Raw genomic sequence first — 20,111 nt, forward strand, 5'->3', positions numbered from 1 at the left:
AAAACCCCCAAATTCTGCTTTCCCTCCCGCTGCCATGTCTTCTGACCATCCTTCACTCCTCTGGCCGCGGGAAACACCACAAGGGACAGGCTCCTGGCAGCCTCCCAGTTACTCAAGACAGGTTTCTTGCTCTAACTGCGCCACACTTGGAGGGGAGCTACTAATTTGCCCTTTGTGGCTTATCCTTGATTCTGATTTAGGGCAACATAAACCCTCAAAATTTCCAAGAACAAATTAGTTTACTAATTTCGCCGTTAAGAGTTTATCAAAGCCAGCGCCGCTCCCTAATCAATCACCATATTTCCGGGTTTATCTCCTGTTCACTTTTTACCACAGGGTTCTATACACATCAATTTGCCTGATGCTCTTCCTACATATGTTTTAAATTACTTTATCATTGTATAAATTTCACAGCCATTAAAAGGCTCTAATACCAGAATGGCTGACATGGTGTTAAAAATTGGATTCAATTCCACAGGGTAATAAATTGTGACCTAAATCCAATCTCTCATGGGTGACTGAAGGATACAATGAAAAATTATTGCTTTGTCATTTTTACACTAACACAAATAGACCACAGGCAACCAGAAACCGGCAGAGAAAGAGCAAGTGACCGGTGCTGGCTATTTTTCACCCAGGAAGGCTGTGCAGGCAAGTCCCGAGGGTCTTGGATGGGGGCAGCCCCTGCCAGAAGCAGGTGCATTACCTGACTGCGAGGACCTCTTTGCAATGGACAGATGTAGCTCGGGGAGCAAGTTAAACTGGCTCAAGCCTCCTTCAGCCAAAGGGCAGCTGAAGTAAGCCTTTGCCTCTGGAACTGATTAAAAGTCTCTGAGCTCAGAGGCTGGCCCTGCCACTGAGGGAATGTGTGATTCGAGGCGGGTTTCCTCCCTCTCTGTGCATCGGTGTCCTGGACTACAGAGCTGTAAGGAGAATAAATGATTTAATGTGGCTAAAATGCCTAGGATAGTCCCTGGCATTTAGCAATCCCTAGGTAAAGGTTAAGCATTATTATTTAAGAACAGATTCTTGTACAGAGACCTCAGTGCCCTGTTCTTTTTGGTTGCAGGGAAGGAGAGTAATGAACAGGGAGAAAAAGGTGTTAACATTTCCGCTGCCTTTCCCTTTGTCTCAGGAGAAACCGGATCAGTCGTTCCACACATTCCGATGGTACAGGTAGTAAACGCGCCGCACAGCAGAGAGGTGAAAACACGGGGTATGAAGTCAGGCAGAATGGAATTTGAGTTCGGGGTTTGCCGCTTGCAAGTGCGACACTGGGCAAGCCACTGGGCCTCTCCAAGCCTCGGTCTTCCCTTGTGTAAAGTGGGGACAGGGAGCCCACTTTTCTCCAGGGCTGCGCGGAAGGTTCGAGGAGATCATGCATGGAAAGGGCTTGGCTGTGTGCCTGGTGCTCAGGACGTGCCTAAGACACGGGAGCTCACACGCCCCAGGCTCTGTGCAAGGGCTGGAGAGCTGGGGGGACACACACAGACGAGACTCGGCCTCGTGACTAAGTAGGGGCGACAGAGGATTCCAGCCTACCATGCCCACGCTCCCGCGGGGAGCGGCTAAGGTGACTTGGGGGTACACCGTCGGGGCATCTCATGGAGACTTGGGGAGGTGGCATCTGGGGAGGGAATTACAGAGGATTTCCAGAAGAAAGTGGCATTTAAAGGAACCCCCTTACCCTTAACTGCCACATACTCTGAAACAGGAGAAAAAGCCAGCTGGTTTTTGTTGGTCTGCGTAAAAAGGAGGGACTAGTCTGGATATAACTTTCATCCACGGGCCGCTCAAAAAGCCATGGGCTCTCTCTTTCTGCACCAGGTCTATGCTTCCTGGACCCCAGGTGGCTGACACGTAGCCAGCTACACCCAAAGGAAGGAACAGGCTCCCCAAGGCCAGAAGGCCATCCTCTGAAATGCTACTCTCTGCCTCACCCCAGGGCGGTTTCTAGGCAAGATACTCACAGAAGCAGAGAAAAGCATCATCAACGGACCTGCTGTGGAAGCTGGTCCCCCCTGCCCACCCACCCTGGAGGCTTCCAGAACCCTAATAATATGCTGCTGATTTGTAACAAGTGCTTGGTAAGTATCTGCTGACTGAAGAGAGGGAATAGTTCATCTGAAAGTCAGTATTTCACTCAGAAATCGGGCGGGGGGAGGGGCATCTAACAACCCACTGTACAGGTAAGGAGTGAGGCTGACGGAGGGCTGGTGCCTTGTCAGAGGGTTTTACAGCTGAGGCACTGGTAGAGGGGGTCACCTTTCAAACCTCCCAAGGCCAGTCTGGTTCAGATCCTTTCCCTAACGCTGCATGAGCTCGTGACCATGAAACAGCCTCACGCACAGGGCCTGCAGGGATCTCTAGCACTTCCAGGGACATGGAGGTATTTAGGAGAAACAAGGGTGCCACAGGAGGTGAGGTCCCCCAAGAGTGTGCCACCGCAGTCCAGGGCCGAGAACTTGCATCAGTCCCCAGAGGCAGAAGGAACATAATTCTCTGGAGAGAGGATGTGGGACCTGACCTCACTCCTAGTTTTTCCAGAACCTTGACTGTCTTTGGGGCTGATCTCCCCCTGGCTCTCGGGCGACTTCAATTTGCTCCTGAGAAATGTGCCTCTGGTGCCGTTCTTCTCACTCAAGGTAAAAAGGCACGAATCATCTCACCCAGATATTTTGGGAATTAAAATCTGGCTGCTCATCCTCATAATGTCAGTTCTTAACCTCCCTACACCTTCTCCTGTCTCAGGGCCTTTGCACACAATGCACCCTAGGCCTGGAATGTTCTCCCTCCTGCCTTTCCCCTAGTTAATTCCTCCCACCCTTCACCTCTCCGCGCAACTAACATGCCAACAGGTGTCTCTGCGGAAGTGGTCCCTGGTGCAATTCTGTGTTTATTTTTGTGATCATTGGATTCATGGATCTACCCTCCCAACTTTAACAGACTACAGGCTCTAGGAGGACAGGGATTCTGTCTCTTTTTCCTTCCAAATGCATCCCCCAAATCTAATGCCCGGAACAGACACTGGAGGTTTGATGAATAACCACTGACTGACTGACTGAATGAATGAACTCAGTATATCCAAAAACTAGAAACCATCCTATTTCGGGGTAGCTCATGTTCTTAGCATGTTCTTCCACAATGAGACCACATCCATTTCCAACTACCTTTTGCCCATTGCTTTCTATAGGTCATTCAGAGACAGCCCCTCCAGCTCCCTTGCTTTCTCCTCTCTCCATGCATATGACCACTACCCTGTGTCTTTCTGTTCGTGGCCTGTCCCTGCCCTCGCCCCCCGGGGCTATGAGCTACGATAGGATCATGGCTCTCATTTACTGTATCCCAGGGCTCATGCTCGGTGCGGGGCAGCTTTCAACACAGATTTGTTGAATAAGTGAAGCAAATGAAATATATGTACGGATGCTAAGGGGAAGAATGATGTTCCCATTCAGGATGCGTTTCCAAGGGCATCCTGGGGTTCTCCTAAATTCTCCCTGAGGTGCAAGAAAGCAAGAAGATGTAGTATCCGGGGGTTCATTGGCTCACACTGAGTAACAGATACTTCCTGCGTGTCTAGTGTGGTCTCTGGTGCTAGGAGACTCTATGACTCTGCTCCAACTTATCCAAAGGGGAACCTGAGTGATTAGCAATCCCACACTGTCTGCAACAGTCCTCGTGGCAAAGGCTGGCCCGCCCATCTCCACGCAGCGAGTGTGGGAGGGAGGGGCTGTGCTAAGGGGTGGGTGGGCATCTAGGAACGTCCAGGCTCTGCCCTGCCGCCCACAATCTCAGGACGTCACTGCTTTCCCCAGGCCGCCCCCCGCAGCCTCCAACGAAAAGGAAGCCAATTAGCCCAGGCTCTCCGCCGAGCTGCTCTAAGCAGTGGTCCACAAATGCAGGATATAAACGCGCTCCCCACCCCCTAGTCTGTACATGTCATTGTGAGTGCATGAGAAGAGGGAAAAAAATATTCATCTAACCATGGTCCTCTTGTCTCAAACAGGCTTTTTCAGGGACTGCTCTTGGCAGCCTCTTTCCACACCTAAACCTTTCAGTTTTGCTTCTAGGCATGGCAGTTAGGGAACAAACACACCCTAATGACAAGTTTTAAAGTGAATGGCAGGACTGTACAGCCGGCCGAATGTTCCTGGGGGAAGCAGAGGGGGTGGCGAAGGAGATGGGAGGGAGGTGAAGGGGGCATTTATGATATTTCCCATAACTACATATTCAGCTTTCTAAAAAGCCTTGTGGGTGGCAGCTCGCTTTCTTTAGGATTCCAAGACTGGGAGGGGAAAGGAACGCCACAGTGCTTGAGAGAACAAGGCAATGTGGAACCGGCCTGTTGGGACTCACCGCTCTGTGGCTGGGGGCGGGGGGGGGGGGGGGTGCTTGAGGGGCTGTTGGCCACCGCTGCTTGGCACACACTGGGAGCTCAATCAATGTTTGCTGAGAGATCAGGCTTGAGTGGTTAGTGGGCCTGAACACCAACCGATGGTCACCACCATCTGGTCCACTGGCCAATCCCAAAGCTTCTCCCTGCTGTCCAATCTTGCCTCTGGGACCCCTGTAAAAAGAACCCCTCCGCAACTGCCCAGTTTCAACTCCTTCCTTAAATCTGAATCAGATCAGAAGTGAGATTACTGAATCACACGGGAGTTCTATTTTTAAGTTTTCAAAAAACCTCCGTATGGTTTTCCAGAGTACCTACACCATTTTGCATTCCCACCGACGGGGCACAAATGTCCCAGTTTCTCCACATCCTCGCCGACACCTGCTGTCTTTTGTTTGGTTTTGGATAATGGCCCTCTGTGGGTGTGTGAGGGGAGATCTCACTGAGCATTTATCCCAAGAGCTGACTGAATCAGGATCTCAAAGAGTTAAGTTGGTTAAGTGTCTGCCTTCGGCTCAGGTCATGATCCTGGGATCCTGGGGTCCTGGGATCGAGCCCCCACATCAGGCTCCCTGCTCAGTGGGGAGTCTGCTTCTCCCTCTCCCTCTGCTCCTTCCCCTGCTTGTGCTCTCCCCCTCTCTCTCAAATAAATAAAATCTTCAAAAAATAAAAATTAAAAAAAAAAAGAACTGTTCAGTCCCTCCAGTGGCTCCCAAGTCACTGAAAACAGCATGTGAACATATGCTGGGTCTGACCCCGTCTCCCTCTGCTCTCACTGCCCCTCCTGCTCTAGCCACACTGACCTGGCTGCTTCTGGAACATGCCAGGCCTTTTGCTAGGACTGCTTCTCTTCTCCGTGGTGCTGACCTCCCTCGCTTCTCAGAAAGCCTCTGTGGTCACCTAACTAAACACTCCCCTCCTCGGTCCTCCTGCTCTGCCTTGTCTTCACAGCTCTTATCACACAAGACAGGGGGCTCTAGATCTACTGGCTCACTTGTCATCTCTGGCCTCTCGTACTGGGGCAGAAGCTCCATGAAGCTAGAGCCATCCCGCTGCACGCCTCCCAGAATCACCGTCCATCTTATGTCAAGGGACTTGGTGCCCCGAGCTGTGCACCTGAACAAGACGTTCTCCGCGTTCGCACACTGCTATATCGTCCTAGAACAACGGTCAGCCAACTCCAGCCCCTGGCTGCCTATTTTGGTGTGGCCTTCAAGCTAAGAAGAGTTTTTACATTTTTAAACAGCTGGAAGAAAATCAAAAGAGTAACACTTTAAGACACGTGAGAATTATGTGAAATTCACATTTTGGTGACCCTAAACAAGGCTGTATTGGAACACTGCCTTGCTGGTCATTTATTTATATATTGACGCTTTCAGGCAGCATCAGGGAGTTTTGACAGAGACCACATGGTCTGCAAAGCCGCCTATTTACTCTCTGGCCGTTTACAGAAAACATGTGCGGAGCCCTGGATTTGGACACTGCCTAGGGGGTGGCCAGTGAGTGGGGTCAGTCCCTTTCCCCTCCCTGAGAAGTCCAAGAAACACGTTTGGGACCAGGTTTGCCCAATCCCAGCGAGCCAGTGCTGAAATCCCTCCCCACTACTGGCCTCTGTGCCTTGATCAGCAGGAAGGGTCTGACTGGGTCCTCTGCAAACCTGGCCTTTTGGAAAGTGAGTCAGCCCCGGCCACTTAGCCAAGCTGCGCCTGGATCAATTTGGCTTTGCCACACCGCCCCCATTACTGTGGTGCTTTTTAGCTTTCCACGGCTGCTCCCTCATTTCCTCATCAGCAGAAAGCCTGGGAGGAGTCAGGGTCTCTGGCTGACAGGTGGGGAAACTGAGGCATGCACCCCAGGGCACTCGGACTGGCCGAGCTACCATCCACGCCTGCACGGTCCCTCCATGCCAGGCTGCCAGCCATGCTTTCTAGAAGCCAGCTACTCGTGCTGCGGAGTCACCACACCGCCCCCAGGGCGCAGAGATGGACGGGAGACAGCCCTTCTGCAGCCGGCAGTGCCATCTGTCACTTTCTCTGGAGCGGGCAGCCAGCTACCTCCGTCCAGAAGCCCACGTGTCCAGAACCTCTGGCCTCCTGCAACGGCTGATGGGTAACGACCATTGTCACATCCAGGAACGGTTGCCTTTCTATCAGAAACCCCCAGTCTGTCCATCTTCAGCCCTATACTTGAGCCGGCTTCCCCAGTCACGTGCAAAGGCTTGCAGCCCTGCAGCTGGTTGGAGGACTCAGCGGAACTAGCCCCGTGCCTGTCACCCATCAGAGACCCGCCATGTCCCCCGGTTGCTCAGGCCCGAGTTCCTGGCCAGGCGGCAGCCCGTCCCACCTCCCAGCCGACCGCTTTCCCCGGAACGTTGCACATTTGCCCCCCGCTCGTCCTCCACCTAAAAAGGCAGGCTGCAGACGCGCGGGCCACTGGAAGCATGAGTCCACGGGCCCCACCTAACACAGCAGAAGGTGAACTGCAGGAGGGATGGGGGGCACCAGGGGGGCCTTTCTCGGGGCATTTTCACTCAAGATTTAGGGAGGCTAGACGGAGCTTCCTGACATTTAATTGTTCCCATTGCAACGAGGCATTAAAAGTTGCATTACTAGCACCTGGCACGAGAATGCCTGTTACAGGCCGAACGGTCTTTATCAAGCAAGGAAGGCATTCATCAGGAAAGCTACCTCTGCCCTTCGCTGGGGTCAGCGTGATCCCTGCGGCCAGGGCTTCTTGGGGGAGACGTGGTCCAGGAAGGCTTCCCCAAGGAGGTGGCATTTAGGGCTGAGATCTGGAGTGGGGAGAGGTGGTGGCCAGACAAGGTGGGGTGCAGTGGCGGGGGCGGGGTACAGGCAACAGCGGAGGTGCTAGAAAGAGCGTGAGAGAATGCCTGAGCCAGGTGGGGGTCACGTCTGAAGAACGGAGTGAGAGAGATGCAGCCGGGCAGCGGGAAGTCACCATCGAGGAGGACTTCCATTCGCTCCTCTTCTCAATGCCCCCTTGCTTTATACCACTACCACTGCCAAGAGCCAAACATCTGCTGCATTCTACCTCCCCTCTGCACCAAGCATTTGATACTCCTGCCCACACCACGGCCAGCAATCCAAGGAGAAAAGGTAGGAGAATCTGTGTCCATTTCACAGATGAGGCACTTGAGGCACTAGGAAGTTAGGGTCACGCACCTAGTAAAGTCACAACCAGGATTCAAAACCCAGTGTTTGGAGAAAACCTCTTTTTTCCAGCCCAGATTTTCCAGCCTTGGTCTTCCATCTGACAAGGTTTTATCTCCGTGAAACACTAGGAGGTCCAGCTGACGTGACGGAAGGTCTGACCGTGGAGCCCAAGGAAGGGACAGGAGGCCCAGGCAATTGTGGGGGGTGGGGTGGGGGCGGGGCTGCCTGGGTGAGGAAGGGGGGTGGTCTGGCTGCAGGGAGCACAGGGGCCCTATGAGGAGTAACAGGCCACAGGGGGATTAGGAATAAGCCTCTCAGAGGCCAGGCTTGGGAGCTGATGGGGTAGAGCACCCCATGCCCTCCATGTGCCTCACTCTTGGTGGCTGTCAGTGGGGGGTACACTCCTTTCCTTGGGAAAATGTGTCACCCTTCCAGCTGCTTTCTCCAGGAGGTGGAGTGAAGTAGGCAAGTCGCAAAAGCAGGGAACATCTCTATAGGGAGCAAGCTGGTTCCTGTGGTTCTAGACTCTTCCTTTTCCTTGAGTGGTGCTCAGCTGAGGGGGGCGGGGAAGGATGGGTGTGAGCGCGAAGAGCAGGAGCCCTTTACGAAAGTCAACACTCAAATTCTATTTCCTTCCCTCTGGATGGTTCAGCCCGCCCGCCGTGGGGAACGGTTCCCCTAATTAGATCCAGCTTCCGGCATCATGCTGGCTGAAGTTCGGGTGACGTGGAGTTCGGCACGATGACAAAGCCAGCGCGTGCATCTGGGTGCGTGCACATGTGTATATTTACACACACGTTACACCTCCCTCCCCTCCCACCTCCATCGCCTCATTTAGCGGGAAAGGAAAGGACCACGGGGCTGAAGCTCAAATCCCTCCTAAGCGGAGGGAAATCCGGGTGTCATGGTTTCCAGAAAGGGAATACAATCTCCGTATGGGGTGTAATTACATCTTAGCTTTCTGCAGAAGAATAGTTTATGGCTTAAATGCTATTAATTGTAAGCCGTTTTGTTCCACGGGAAGTTGTTCATTGATAACTACCCAATTAGGGTTATTTTGCAATTAGTCTATTCACAGTAAATTTATTGCAAAAGGGGAGGCTGTCGTGCAGCAAATTAAGGCAGCGCTGGGCTGGGTGTGCAATGGCTCTTAAATGCCAATCTGATTAACCAGCTCAGAGGTCCCGGGAGGGTGTGCCATCTTGGCTGACACAGGCGAGTCTACGGGGAAAGGCCAGGCACACTCATGTTGCACGACCACGCTGGGGGGGGGGGGGGCGGTGTCTCAGCATGACCAGGAGGAACGTGGGAGCCCCTGACCTCCATGGGTGACACCAGCCCTTTTGTTTCCCCATCACGCCCCCTCCCCTCCCCTTGCAATGATACTGAGGATGGAGAAATACAGCCTACAGGCTGCAGGATCTCCTTGAGGTCTGACTGGTGGCGCTCAAGGGAAACCTGCCTCCTGAGCAGGGGAAGGCCATGAGGAGGGATGCAGGCCCTCGGGTAGATCAGCTCTTCTGTCTGCTAGCCATGAACCTCAAACCAAGTACTAAACCTCTCAGCCTCAACATCCTCGTTGACGTAATGGGTTGATAAAAGACCTACCTCCTAGGGCTGGTGTGAGAATTCGATGTGCTATAAGGTGCACACTGTGTTGTATTTATTGCTACACAGGATTGGTATCTGGCAGGGGTGAGCAACCTAGGGCCCACAGGCCAAATCCTGCCCACCGCCTGCTTTAGTCAAGCGAGTTTTATTGGAACTTAACTAAGTGCACGGTGTATGTATTGTGCATGGCTCCTTTTGATGGCCCACAAAGCCTCAAATATTTGTTCTCTGGTCCTTTGAAGAAAAAGCGTGTTGACTCCTGGTATAGTATGAGTGCCCAATATTACTTTCATGGAAGGGCATTCAACTCAGGCCTCCGACACTCCTCTGCCAAGCCAGGTGCTGGTTAACAAAAGATTCTGGGAACTTCTTCCTCCACTCACTTACTCCTCTACTCCAACAGCCAAGTCCCATCAAGAATATAAATGCGAACCCCACGGAGAGCTTGGCCTAGGGTTGAAATGCAAGGGAGAAACGAACCCTTCCTTTTTACATCTTTCCATTTAAAAGAGAGACACGTTCACCCCCACAAACTCAAAAACTACAGATGAACAGCGAGTAAAAAGCTGAAGTTGCCTGCACCCCGCGCAACGGGGAACATGTGACGGGCTTGCTGTGCATCCTCCCACAGCACTTACACGCACACGGCCACTCCCTACCTGACCCAAATCCTCAAAATCTGAAGAAAAAAAAAAAAGTTTAGGCTCACGACGACAGGGCCAACATCACAGGGCGGTGGATGAGATGAGCTGATTGAATGTGCAGTGCCTGACGAGGAGCGAGCGCCTGACAACTGTCTGACAAAACACACCACCAAGAAAGGCACACAATCCGGTCAACAGCATGACGTCAGACGCAGAGATACACGAGGAATACCTCACCTGTGCAAAAACGAACCCTCCTGATACAATCACCTTGGATTCCACACCAGCCCCGATTTCATGTATTTTTTCCGTTGCCATCGAGGCAACTGGTTAAAGCTGGAACAAAAGGCCATTTGATTTTGCAAAGGTTTTCTTACACACAACTTCAGAATTCAGACAGTACCAGAGGAAAAAAAATCTTGTGCATTGATCGGGGGAGAGGGAGTTGGAAAAATAGGGCGGTCATTCTCGGAAGGTTGACAATGGGAGCAGAATGGGACTGGGCAGGAGGAAGAACTGGACCCGGGCTGGGACTCACCTTCCAGGGGGCAGAATCGAGTCACCTTCTTGGGCATCAGCAGTCCGAGCTTGTGGCGACAGTAGGTCTCCCCGATCTCCTGGCGGCAGTGTTTGGACTTGGAGCGGGACAGGGCGGAGATGGCCTCTTTGCCTGAGATGTCACACTTGGGGGGCTGGTCGTACTTGAGCTCGGGGGAGCCGCCCCCACTTTTCCTGGTATGGGGCTGTCTTGGGGCATCCCTCCCACGGCTACTGTTCACCGCAGCTTTCTCCCCGGGAGGCAGCGCCTCGGTGGTGCCTTTGCCTGCGAACGAATGTCCCTTCCCCTTCTCCTCCTGCTCCAGCTTCCTTTTCAAAAGCTCTTTCTGTCTACTCGGGGCCTTCTTTGCCAACTCAGGCTGGTGCTTTTGCTTTTGAGTCCTGGGTGCGAAGTTGCTGTTGTCCACATTCTCAAAGTCTTTGGGGACTGAGTTCTCATTGTTGCTGTCCGTTCGCACTTTCTCTTTCGGCCGGTGAGAAAAGTAGCCATCCTGGAGAAAATGGGAAGGAACACAGAAGAGAAACATCACTGAGTGGTCATGCTAAGTAGGTTGGCCCTTGCAGAGTGGGCACAGAGGTCTGGAGGTGTGTGTCCCGGTTTCACGCCATACCTTTGCTACCAGTTTAACTTCAAAGTAGCGTTTTCTCTCTGGACCTCAATTTCCTCATCTGGAAATATGAGATGTTCCAACCAGAGATTAAGGCTTTGAAAACTCTCAAGGGCTCTGTGATTCTCCATGCTTTGTTACTAACAACACCTTCCTTTTCAGTAAGTTTCCTTGTCCCTGCCACTGGATTATGGACATTTTGTTGCAGTTTCCTGTTTAAATTCTAGCAGAGAGTGCTGTGGTGGTTTATTTGAGGGCTGGAAACGCCGTAAGAAAATTATAAGGGAAGAAAATATTCAGTGGGATATGACATACATTCCACTGCCTTTAGGACATGCTCACAGATCTATGCCCGTAAGAGAAATCGGATGGAGGGAGAGACATCCGGGCTATTTTGGAGGGGAATGCATCCTTTATATTATGATCTTTACAATGAATCCCGGGGGGATGCAAGCTTGTGACACTCCTGTGTTTGTCCTTTGACTCCCGATGTTTGTACCTGGAGCAGAACGGATTAAGTCACCCGGGGGTGGGGGGTGGGGTCAAGGGAAAGGCCAAGAGTCATTCTGGAGACAATGCCTGGTATGGATCTTTCCAGGAAGGCAGGTGGCCCCAACTCAGCTTTTCCATGCATAGGTAGGCCCTGGCCGTTTTGAGCTCAGAGCAAATGTACCGTTCAACTAATACCCTGCATTGTTTCCAAAGCATGTTGTTGCTGCTTAGAGCCCATTACCAACGCCTTGACCTGAAAGAGTATCCACTGTTCCAAAGCTAGCCCCAGAGGGGACCTCTAAAGCCACAGAGAACGCTAACTGGCTCCATAAATCTACCCTCGTTGCTACAGAAACACAAGGGCCATGAGTAGCAATTTGAGGGAAGATCACCCCTTTGGTTGTCTTAAATGTGCCTGAAACAGTGCCCAGGGGAGAGGACGGAACAGCAGAGACGGGCAGACAGGGCAGCCGGCACGCCCCAGGGCTCGGACTCTAGCAGCTTGGCCAGCGGTGGCCCCCGTGGCCCAAATCCTGTGCATCATCTGCTTTTGTAAATAAAGTTTTATTGAAAAACAGCTGCACCTGTTTGTTTATGTGCTGTCTGTGGCTACCTTCCCACTATGATAGCAGGAATGAACATGGCAATATTCTCCACCTGGCCTGCCTAAAGAGTTCTGTTTACCCCTTTAAGAAAAAGTGTGCCGACACCAGCTCTTGAGGAGTAGGAGTTTCTCGGTTCCTACCCCCTGGGCTTGGTTTAGTTGCCCGTGTTCCCAGGGTCCCCATTTGGCCCCATGATGGCCTGGAGAAGAAACCACATTGATGGGCTGCCTCCTTCTCGCCCTTGCTCCATCTCTCGAGCACTGAGCACCCTCTTCTCCTACACAGAGAGGCCTTAAGAAGGGAAAACTGACTCTTAAAATTCCTCACGGCCACTCTGTAAGTTGGACATCGCTCTCGTGCTCATTTTGCACGCGAGGGAACGGACTCTTCACGACTTGCCCGAGGTAGCTCAGCTGGTTGGCGGTGAAGCTGGGATGGGGCTGCACACCCACAGCCTGGGTGACCAGGGCCGCTACCCACTTCCAAGAAGCTACAGAGCCCCTCTGACCCCCATCCCTCTGTCCCCGTAAGCACCACCACCTGGCTTTGTACCACCAGATCTGGCTCCCTTCCCAACCACTCCAGCCCAGCTACGTGGATCTGGAAGAGCCACGTCACCTCCATGTCTCAAGTCTGGCCAGTGGCCCATCAGGTGGCAAGGAGTCACAGAAAGCGGGACAGTAAGTAGGGCCACAAGGCACCAAGGGCTCTAGGCGGTGGGAGCTAGGAGGTAGTGGCGTAGAGAGGAGGAAAGCTACTAAGAAGGGAGAGGGGAGTCAGTACTGGGTCACACACAGCACAGCGGCTGGTGACACACAGGGCAGATATTACATAACCTGGTCTGTGAGGGGGAAACTGTCAGTTCTGACACCTGGTTCCAGGCTTTCTTACCTCCCCACACATCTGGCAAAAAAATCACCCCTGCTGTTCCTGCTCCTGTCACCTAACTGACCCCCCCCCCCACGATGTTCACCTTTCCCCTTCTTTCTGTCCAGAGGCCCTTAAAGAATCCTAAGCAGCTTCTCAGCTGCATTTTTCTGGGCACTAGCCACCAGCCAGGCACCGTATACGAAGTGACCCCCAGGTATCACTCGCTGGATACAATCACCCCATAAGGAGGTATTCTCCTTGCCCTTTAACAGAAAGGGAAGCCCAGGCTTGTCGCTCTAACATTCCTGAGCACACATCAGATGCCAGGGACCAAACTAAGCCCTGGCATGTGCTATCTCCTTCATGCTTCAAAAATAACTTGCAAGGCAGCTCCTACTATTCTCCCACCCACAAAAGAGGCGGGGAAAGCTCGAGGATGTTTGGGAACTTGCCCCAAGTCATCTGGGGGGACATGGTGAACTTGTACCTGATTCTAAAACTGCCTCTTCTATTTGGCTGAGAGGTAAACTGAGGAGCATTTAGTGATCCCTTCTCCACTGGGGGAGGGGGTGCGAGGGGTATCTCCCTCTTTGCTCATATTAGCCTAGGTTGAGATGGAAGTGGATATGGGGGGGGAGCCGGTTTTCCATAAGGCTCTTGACAAATATTCTAGTTCTTTTTCATCTAGGCACACGACAGGGCTGTATTTCCCATACCCCACAAATTAGGCACAGCCAAGCAACTTGCTGCAGCCAAGACCAGTGATCAGAACCAAGGCACAGTTTGCCGCATCGCCCTTTCCTCCATAGCATCCAACCACACTCCCGACGCTCAAGGTCCTGCATCCCTGAGTGAGGCTAGCGCAGAGCGGAGACCAACTCCCGAGGGGCAGAAATAAACCTCTTACGCTTTCCATCACGGACATGTGGGGATCTCTGTTACTGCAGCACAGTCTAGCTCATCCTGACTGATACAGGAGCCCACCTGATCGCCTTTCTTCCTCCTGGCTGTCCTCAGACACAGGAGCCAATTTTTGGATGGTGTTTTTGGGTTTTGCTTTGTTTTTTGGCTTCTGACACAGAATCAGCTGGATGAGTACCAATGACCAAAAATATGAATTTAAATTCCATCCCTAACTAGGAGTTAACATGAAGGCACAGAGTAAGAGGAGGAGTCTCTGTCCTTGCAGTCATCTGCATCCTCTCTCATCAGACACAGCCCAAGTATTATTCTTGGGTTGCTCTCTCTCCTCATTAACGGAGGATCGCAAATCTGGGCCTGAGCAGAAAACCTCCCTAAACCGCCAATTTCAAAAGCTCACGTTCTCTACCACTTTCTGGCAGAACATCTCCAAGCAAAACCAGACACAGGAAACACGGCAATCAATGACGCTAATCTGACCATCAGAGAGCGGCCGATTCCTCTGGTTAATCTGTGATATCAGGACCAGGCGGCACCATCAATTCTAATATAACTCTTGATGAATATGCGTCGTCTACTCAGAGAGGCCCCCACAATGGGGATGATTAGCTCAGTGTGGCCCCGTGGCCTTCCGCCCGGCCCCAGACGCTCCACAGCTGCCAAGGGAAATCAAAAGATTCGAGTGTAAGAGGGAAGGGAAAGATTTGTCTTCTGGAATGAAGAGTTCACAGATATTAGACAGCTTCCAGAAAAGTCAGTGAGGGGCACAGTCAGCAAGAACCACACATCTTTCAGAGGCCCAGAACCCCCTGGCTCACTGAGTCAACTCTGTTTCCTAGAGTAGTTGATGAATTCTCCCTCAGCGTGTCCCCACTCTGTTTTCTTTATTTCTTTGAGAAAGTGCGCACAAGCAGGGGAGAGGAGCAGAGGGAGAGGAAGAAGCTGACTCCCCGCTGAGCAGGGAGGCCGATGCAGGGCTCGATCCCAGGACCCTGAGATCATGACCTGAGCTGAAGGCAGACGTTCAAACGACGGAGCCACCCAGATGCCCCTGTTCTTTCTTTGGTAAATTTTATTTTATTGCGGTAAGAACGCTTAACATGAGACCTACCCTCCTAACAAATTTTTGGGTGCACGATGCTGTATTGCTACCTTGCAGGTGTGACGTTGTACAGAACATCTCTAGAATGTATTCATCTTGTATCATTGAGACTTTATGCTGCTTGATTAGCAATTCTCTACTTCCTCCTCCCTCAGCCCCTGACAACCACCGTTTTACAGAGTCTCCGAGTGGGACCAATTTAGCTGTCTCACAGAAGTGGGCTCATGCGGTATTTGCTTTTCTATGACTCGCTTATTTCATCTTGCACACGGTCTTCCAGGTCTATTCATGCTGTTGCATATGGCACAATTTCCTTCTTTTTTTTTCAAGGCTGAATAATATTCCACTGTTTGCATGTACCACATTTTCTTTATCCATCCATCCCTTGATGGACATGAGATATCCCTTCACCTTCCTGGTAACTCTTCACCTGCACACCAAAGGTAACTAGGTCTCTGCTCTTCTTGTTCTGGAGAATCAAGACCCAGAAATCCAAATCCAGGTTGCCTTCCCTATGAAAACCAACCTTGGGAGGTTTCCAGGCAAATACATGCAAGATAAGCATCATGTCCTCAGCACCCACGTACCCCTCCCCCGACTCTGGCCCTTCACACGCCTTGTGTCCTTAATCCTCTCAGACACCCAAGGAAGCAGGCAGCAGTAGTCCTATTTAAGGGGAGGAAACAAAGGCACAGGGAAGTTAAATGACCTGACCAAGGTCATGCTGTTAGAAATGAAGTGCCTCCAACCCCCCCCACCCCTGTGCCTCAGTCACCTTATCTGGAAAATGGGAACAATGGTAATACTTACCTCATGGGTATTTTAGTGAGGTTGAATACACGTCAGACTTCCCCCGAATGTGTCTGCCACCCAAAGCAGGAAGAAGAATAACCACTGGATCCAGATTAGGTTTGCTACCAATTAACCCTGGGTCTCAACCATCCCGCCCCTGATGGCCTCTGCCTGGAGGACAGGCTGGTTATTATTTCCTCATTATGATCGACTGTGTCCCCTTGATTCTTAACCAATCCAACACTCTCACCTTGAGTTATTTATGTAAATGCAACCCTTTGACTTATTTTATTTTAATGTACTTATTACAATGATTGTACATTCAAATGTTTGCTTGAGAGCTCCAAAACTCTAATTGCTCTGCTGCTGCCTTACCTCTAAGCTGCTGCTAGGATCCATCTTTATTCTAGAGAAATAATTAAATGCACTAATGTCCTCCATTCCCATTCAACCTTGGGCACGTTTAGAGCCAATTTCAATCAGGTAGAAATATGCGAAACACAATATGGCTCTGAGAAGCAGGGTACGTGACCCCGGCTGCTTTTTGGAGACAAACCTGGGTCTGCCTCTGCCCCTCCCTGGTTCTCCAACATTCAGATTTCAGGGGGAGTCTCTCCTCACCCCATCGACTGAATCCGGGTCCCCTGGTCCTGGTTAGGAGAGGTGGAAGTGGGTGGCTGTGTTTTTTTAAATTATGGACTCATTGATAAACATCTCTTCTTGTGTGTGTGTGTGTGTGTGTGTGTGTGCGTGTGTGTGTGTGTGTGTGTGTGTGTGTATAAAGAAGACTAGACAAGGAGGGAGAAGACCTGGGTACTTGTCTTGCTTTGGAGATTGTCCAATTTTCTCTTCTGTAAAATGACAGGTCCTGTAAGCATGTTACTAAACATTCTCTGAATTAGGCATTAATCAATATGATTGACTAACAAAGTTCTGCCATTCCAGCTCATTGGGAAATAATCTGATGGACCCTAAGAGACCGGGGAGGGAGGAATAGATGGACACGACACTCCTGGGGGCATCACGTCTCCTCCATGACCCATCCTTCCATCATTATCTCCAGCAGCTCTTGGACCCAGGACACATCATTTCATCTCTCTGTGCCTTAGCTTCCTCAACCAACCGGGGGCTCTGAGGCTGGCACCTACCTCCCAGGAACCGAACTGACGAAGCACAGAACACAGTGCTGGACACACGGCAGGGGCGGGGGGGTGTGTGGTGGTGGCTGAAGAAACATGCATCTATTAGAAAACACAAGTACAGTGCTTAACCGTCCCACACTCCATCCTAAGCCCCCCCACCCCGGACCTACTAATCTGTGGAATCCCCGTGATGACCCTATGAAGAAGATGCTCCATTTTTTTCTCCCCATGTTTTGGAGGGGAGCACTAAGGATCAGGGATGTGAGGTGTTTGAATCCAGATCTAAGAAGGGGAGGAGCCAGGACTTGAACCCAGGGAGTCTGGGTCCAGTGGCCATGCCCACCCACACCACACAGCCTCTCGGCAGCCATGAGGAAGAAGGATGATGCCAAAGGGAAACCCTGGCCAGGCGAGCTGTCCCACCCGCTTGCTCATCACAACCAGTTTATGGCTTCCTTTTGTGCCACGGAGATGCTCAGCCAGATGAGTGGTGGTTTGCTGTTGAACTCAGTGTCTGAGGCTTCATTCCAGTCACCAGGGTGACCAAGAGCACTGGGAGGGACACTGGGGTAGAAGCCTGCACCTGTTTCCAAAAGGACCTCAATGCCAGGACAGAGGAGCAATGGAGGGGCAGTGTGCATGGCTGCGCCCTATAAGAATATGCAATTCCCCAGGCTGCCAATGCAAATAGACCTAACCCAGGCCCCTGGCCCAGCTCATTGGCATGCACAAAACGTGGCTGGGCTGGCCAGCACTTAAAGCCCGTGGGCCATGCTGGGCTTGGGCGGGCCCTTCTTAAATAGAACTCTGAATAATAAGCTTGGTGCAATTTAGCAGACTTAGTTATGGTAACAGGAAACAGCAGGGGGTAAGGAAGGCAGGCCCTGGCTTGGAATCCAGCCTCTGCCCCCGTGACCCCAGAGGGAAAGATGAACTCTCAGAGCCTCAACTTTCTCATTTACAAAAAAGGGGGTAAGAGGACCTACTTTGCAAAGGCGAGGTAGAGATTAAATAAGAGGGCACACTTATATTTAATTCTATTTAACGAAAGAACATTTAGCATGGTGCTTGATAGATATTCAGCACTCAGTAACTTGGAGCATGGTGACATTTTTAGCTGGCTCCTCGATGTCATTTGATGAGCAGGCCCTAAGTGTTTTGTAAAAGCAGGGAGGGGAGGGGAGGGGAGGCGAGGCGTAATGCGTTCGCATCTGGCCTCCAACACTTGCTCAGTGGGCGGCCCTGGGCACAACACCTAACTCTGTGACCCTCAGTTTCCCTCTCTGTAAAATGGGCATAATACCTAGCACTTCCCTCGTGGGGGCTTCTCTGAGAGTTAAAAGAATTAATCCATGCCAAGCATTTAGCAAAATGCTGAGAACTTGGTCAACGTTAGCTATAATTTATTAAAATGGAGTTACGTCTTGCAATTGGTCTAGTGTGGCGGTTCTCGGAGCATGGTCTGGGGATTCCTGTAGGTCCCTGAGACGCTGTGGCGGGGGGCAGCGGGATCTTCGGGTCATGATTGCTATCAAAAGACAAAGAGGTCCTGTTCCTTTTTTCTCTCCTTCCCTCACAAGCACAGGGTGGAATTTTCCAGAGACCACACGAGGTGTGAAATCACAGCAGATTGAAAGCAGGAGCGAATGTGAGAATCCAGCTGTCTCCATTAAGCCGGATAGCACAACGATTTGCAAATCTGTAGAACGATGACTCTTTTCACAAAGTTTGTTTTTGTTGTGGGAAACATACGTATTTTTCATACGACTGTGGACTTGTGCAGAAATGTAATGGGTGAGCATTGTTATTTTCAATTAATAAACATCTTAAGAGTACCTTAAATGTCAATATGTAGTAAATAATAGGATATATTGATATATGATCGATATGTGTTGATATGATACATAGATGTTATGATCGATATGTGTTGATATGATAATTGATATGATACATAGATGTATGTATATATACATATATACACACATGAAAGCGAAAAAAACAACAGCTTTTTGGGAGTCTACAATGTTTGAAAATATTCGGGGGTCCTGAGACCAACGAGTTTAAGAATGCTGGCATAGTACATACTTGTAATCTTCAATATCTTCTCATTCCTGAAATAGGTTCAGGATTTTTTTCAGTTGCGGTGTTTCACTATAGGCCAACCCTTTGGATTTATACTTTATTTACACACACGGTAAATACACACAAGATAGAAATCTAGGTCAAGAGGAAACAGGGTGCTGATAACTACTTTTATAGGGAGAGAAGGAACAGCAGGAGCCCAGATCCCTGAGCCCCCGGGGACGCCTCTGGGAGGGAGAGTGACCTGCTGACAAAGATTTCCCCTTGACCAAATTCTAGCCGGGCTCCTGGGAGCCCCTTCTCAACTAGGCCTCAACCTTGGCCTGTAAAGCCTGGAACAAACACTTGGGCAGTCTCTGACAGCTCGAGGCTACATTCTGAGGCTGATACTAGCCCCCCGCCGCCCTGCCATAGTGCCTACCCGAGGAAACTCAGGGTTGCCTGAGGAATTCAGTTTGTTCCAGCCAACCCCTGAAGACAGGCCCCTGTGTCCTGGCCTCCATGGGAGGTTATGGACACATGCCAGTTAGCAACCCCAGATGCTTCTTGCTCTCTGCCATTTTCCCCTCCCCTGACTCCACGGAGCCCCTGCGATCCCCTCCCGACTCCCTCATTTTCTCCTGAAAACGCCCGGTCATCTGTCACTGGAAGGGGAATCTGGTTCACACTTGCCTCCTTCCCCTACTGCAAATGTGTACGACCATTAAAATCGGTCCTCTTGGCTTTGTCTAGCTTGGAACTGGCCTAAACCACATGGCCTGGCCCTCCACTCCACACGCAGGACCTCGTCCTCGGGGCCTAAGCACGGGAGGCCAGTGGAAGCACGCTCAGAGCCCGACACAGGCTTGGCCCACGAGCTCCTTCTAGTCTCACCGGGTGATGTGACGGGGACAGTCAGGTGGTAACAAATGCTCAGTGCCCCAGGACTGCGGGCAGGTGGGTGGTGGCAGGGGCACATCTACACCTGCGTCTTCTGGCTGTTTCCACGTCGGACAGTGTGAGAGACAGACGTGCGCAGAGAGCCGAAGGAGGAAGCAGTAATGGAGGCGGCAGAGCAGGACCAGAGCAAAAGGAGGCAAGCAAGTGCAAGAGAAAGTGGGAGCTCGAGAACAGAACAA

The 20,111-nt window shown here is 51.3% G+C and overlaps 1 protein-coding gene across 1 annotated transcript in view; it reads right to left on the bottom strand.

Annotated features, from left to right (window-relative positions):
• Positions 1 to 20,111, bottom strand: part of XYLT1 (xylosyltransferase 1) — a 291,435-nt gene that overhangs the window by 115,035 nt on the left and 156,289 nt on the right. The window contains exon 3 of the mRNA XM_025855530.2: positions 10,360 to 10,870. Within this exon, the coding sequence (XP_025711315.1) occupies positions 10,360 to 10,870 (511 nt within the window). The remainder of the gene's footprint in view (positions 1 to 10,359; positions 10,871 to 20,111) is intronic.

This window comes from Callorhinus ursinus, unplaced genomic scaffold (genome assembly GCF_003265705.2).
Source record: "Callorhinus ursinus isolate GAN/ISIS: 27379988/994484 unplaced genomic scaffold, GSC_fseal_2.0 scaffold13, whole genome shotgun sequence".
Taxonomy (NCBI): Eukaryota; Metazoa; Chordata; class Mammalia; order Carnivora; family Otariidae; genus Callorhinus; species Callorhinus ursinus.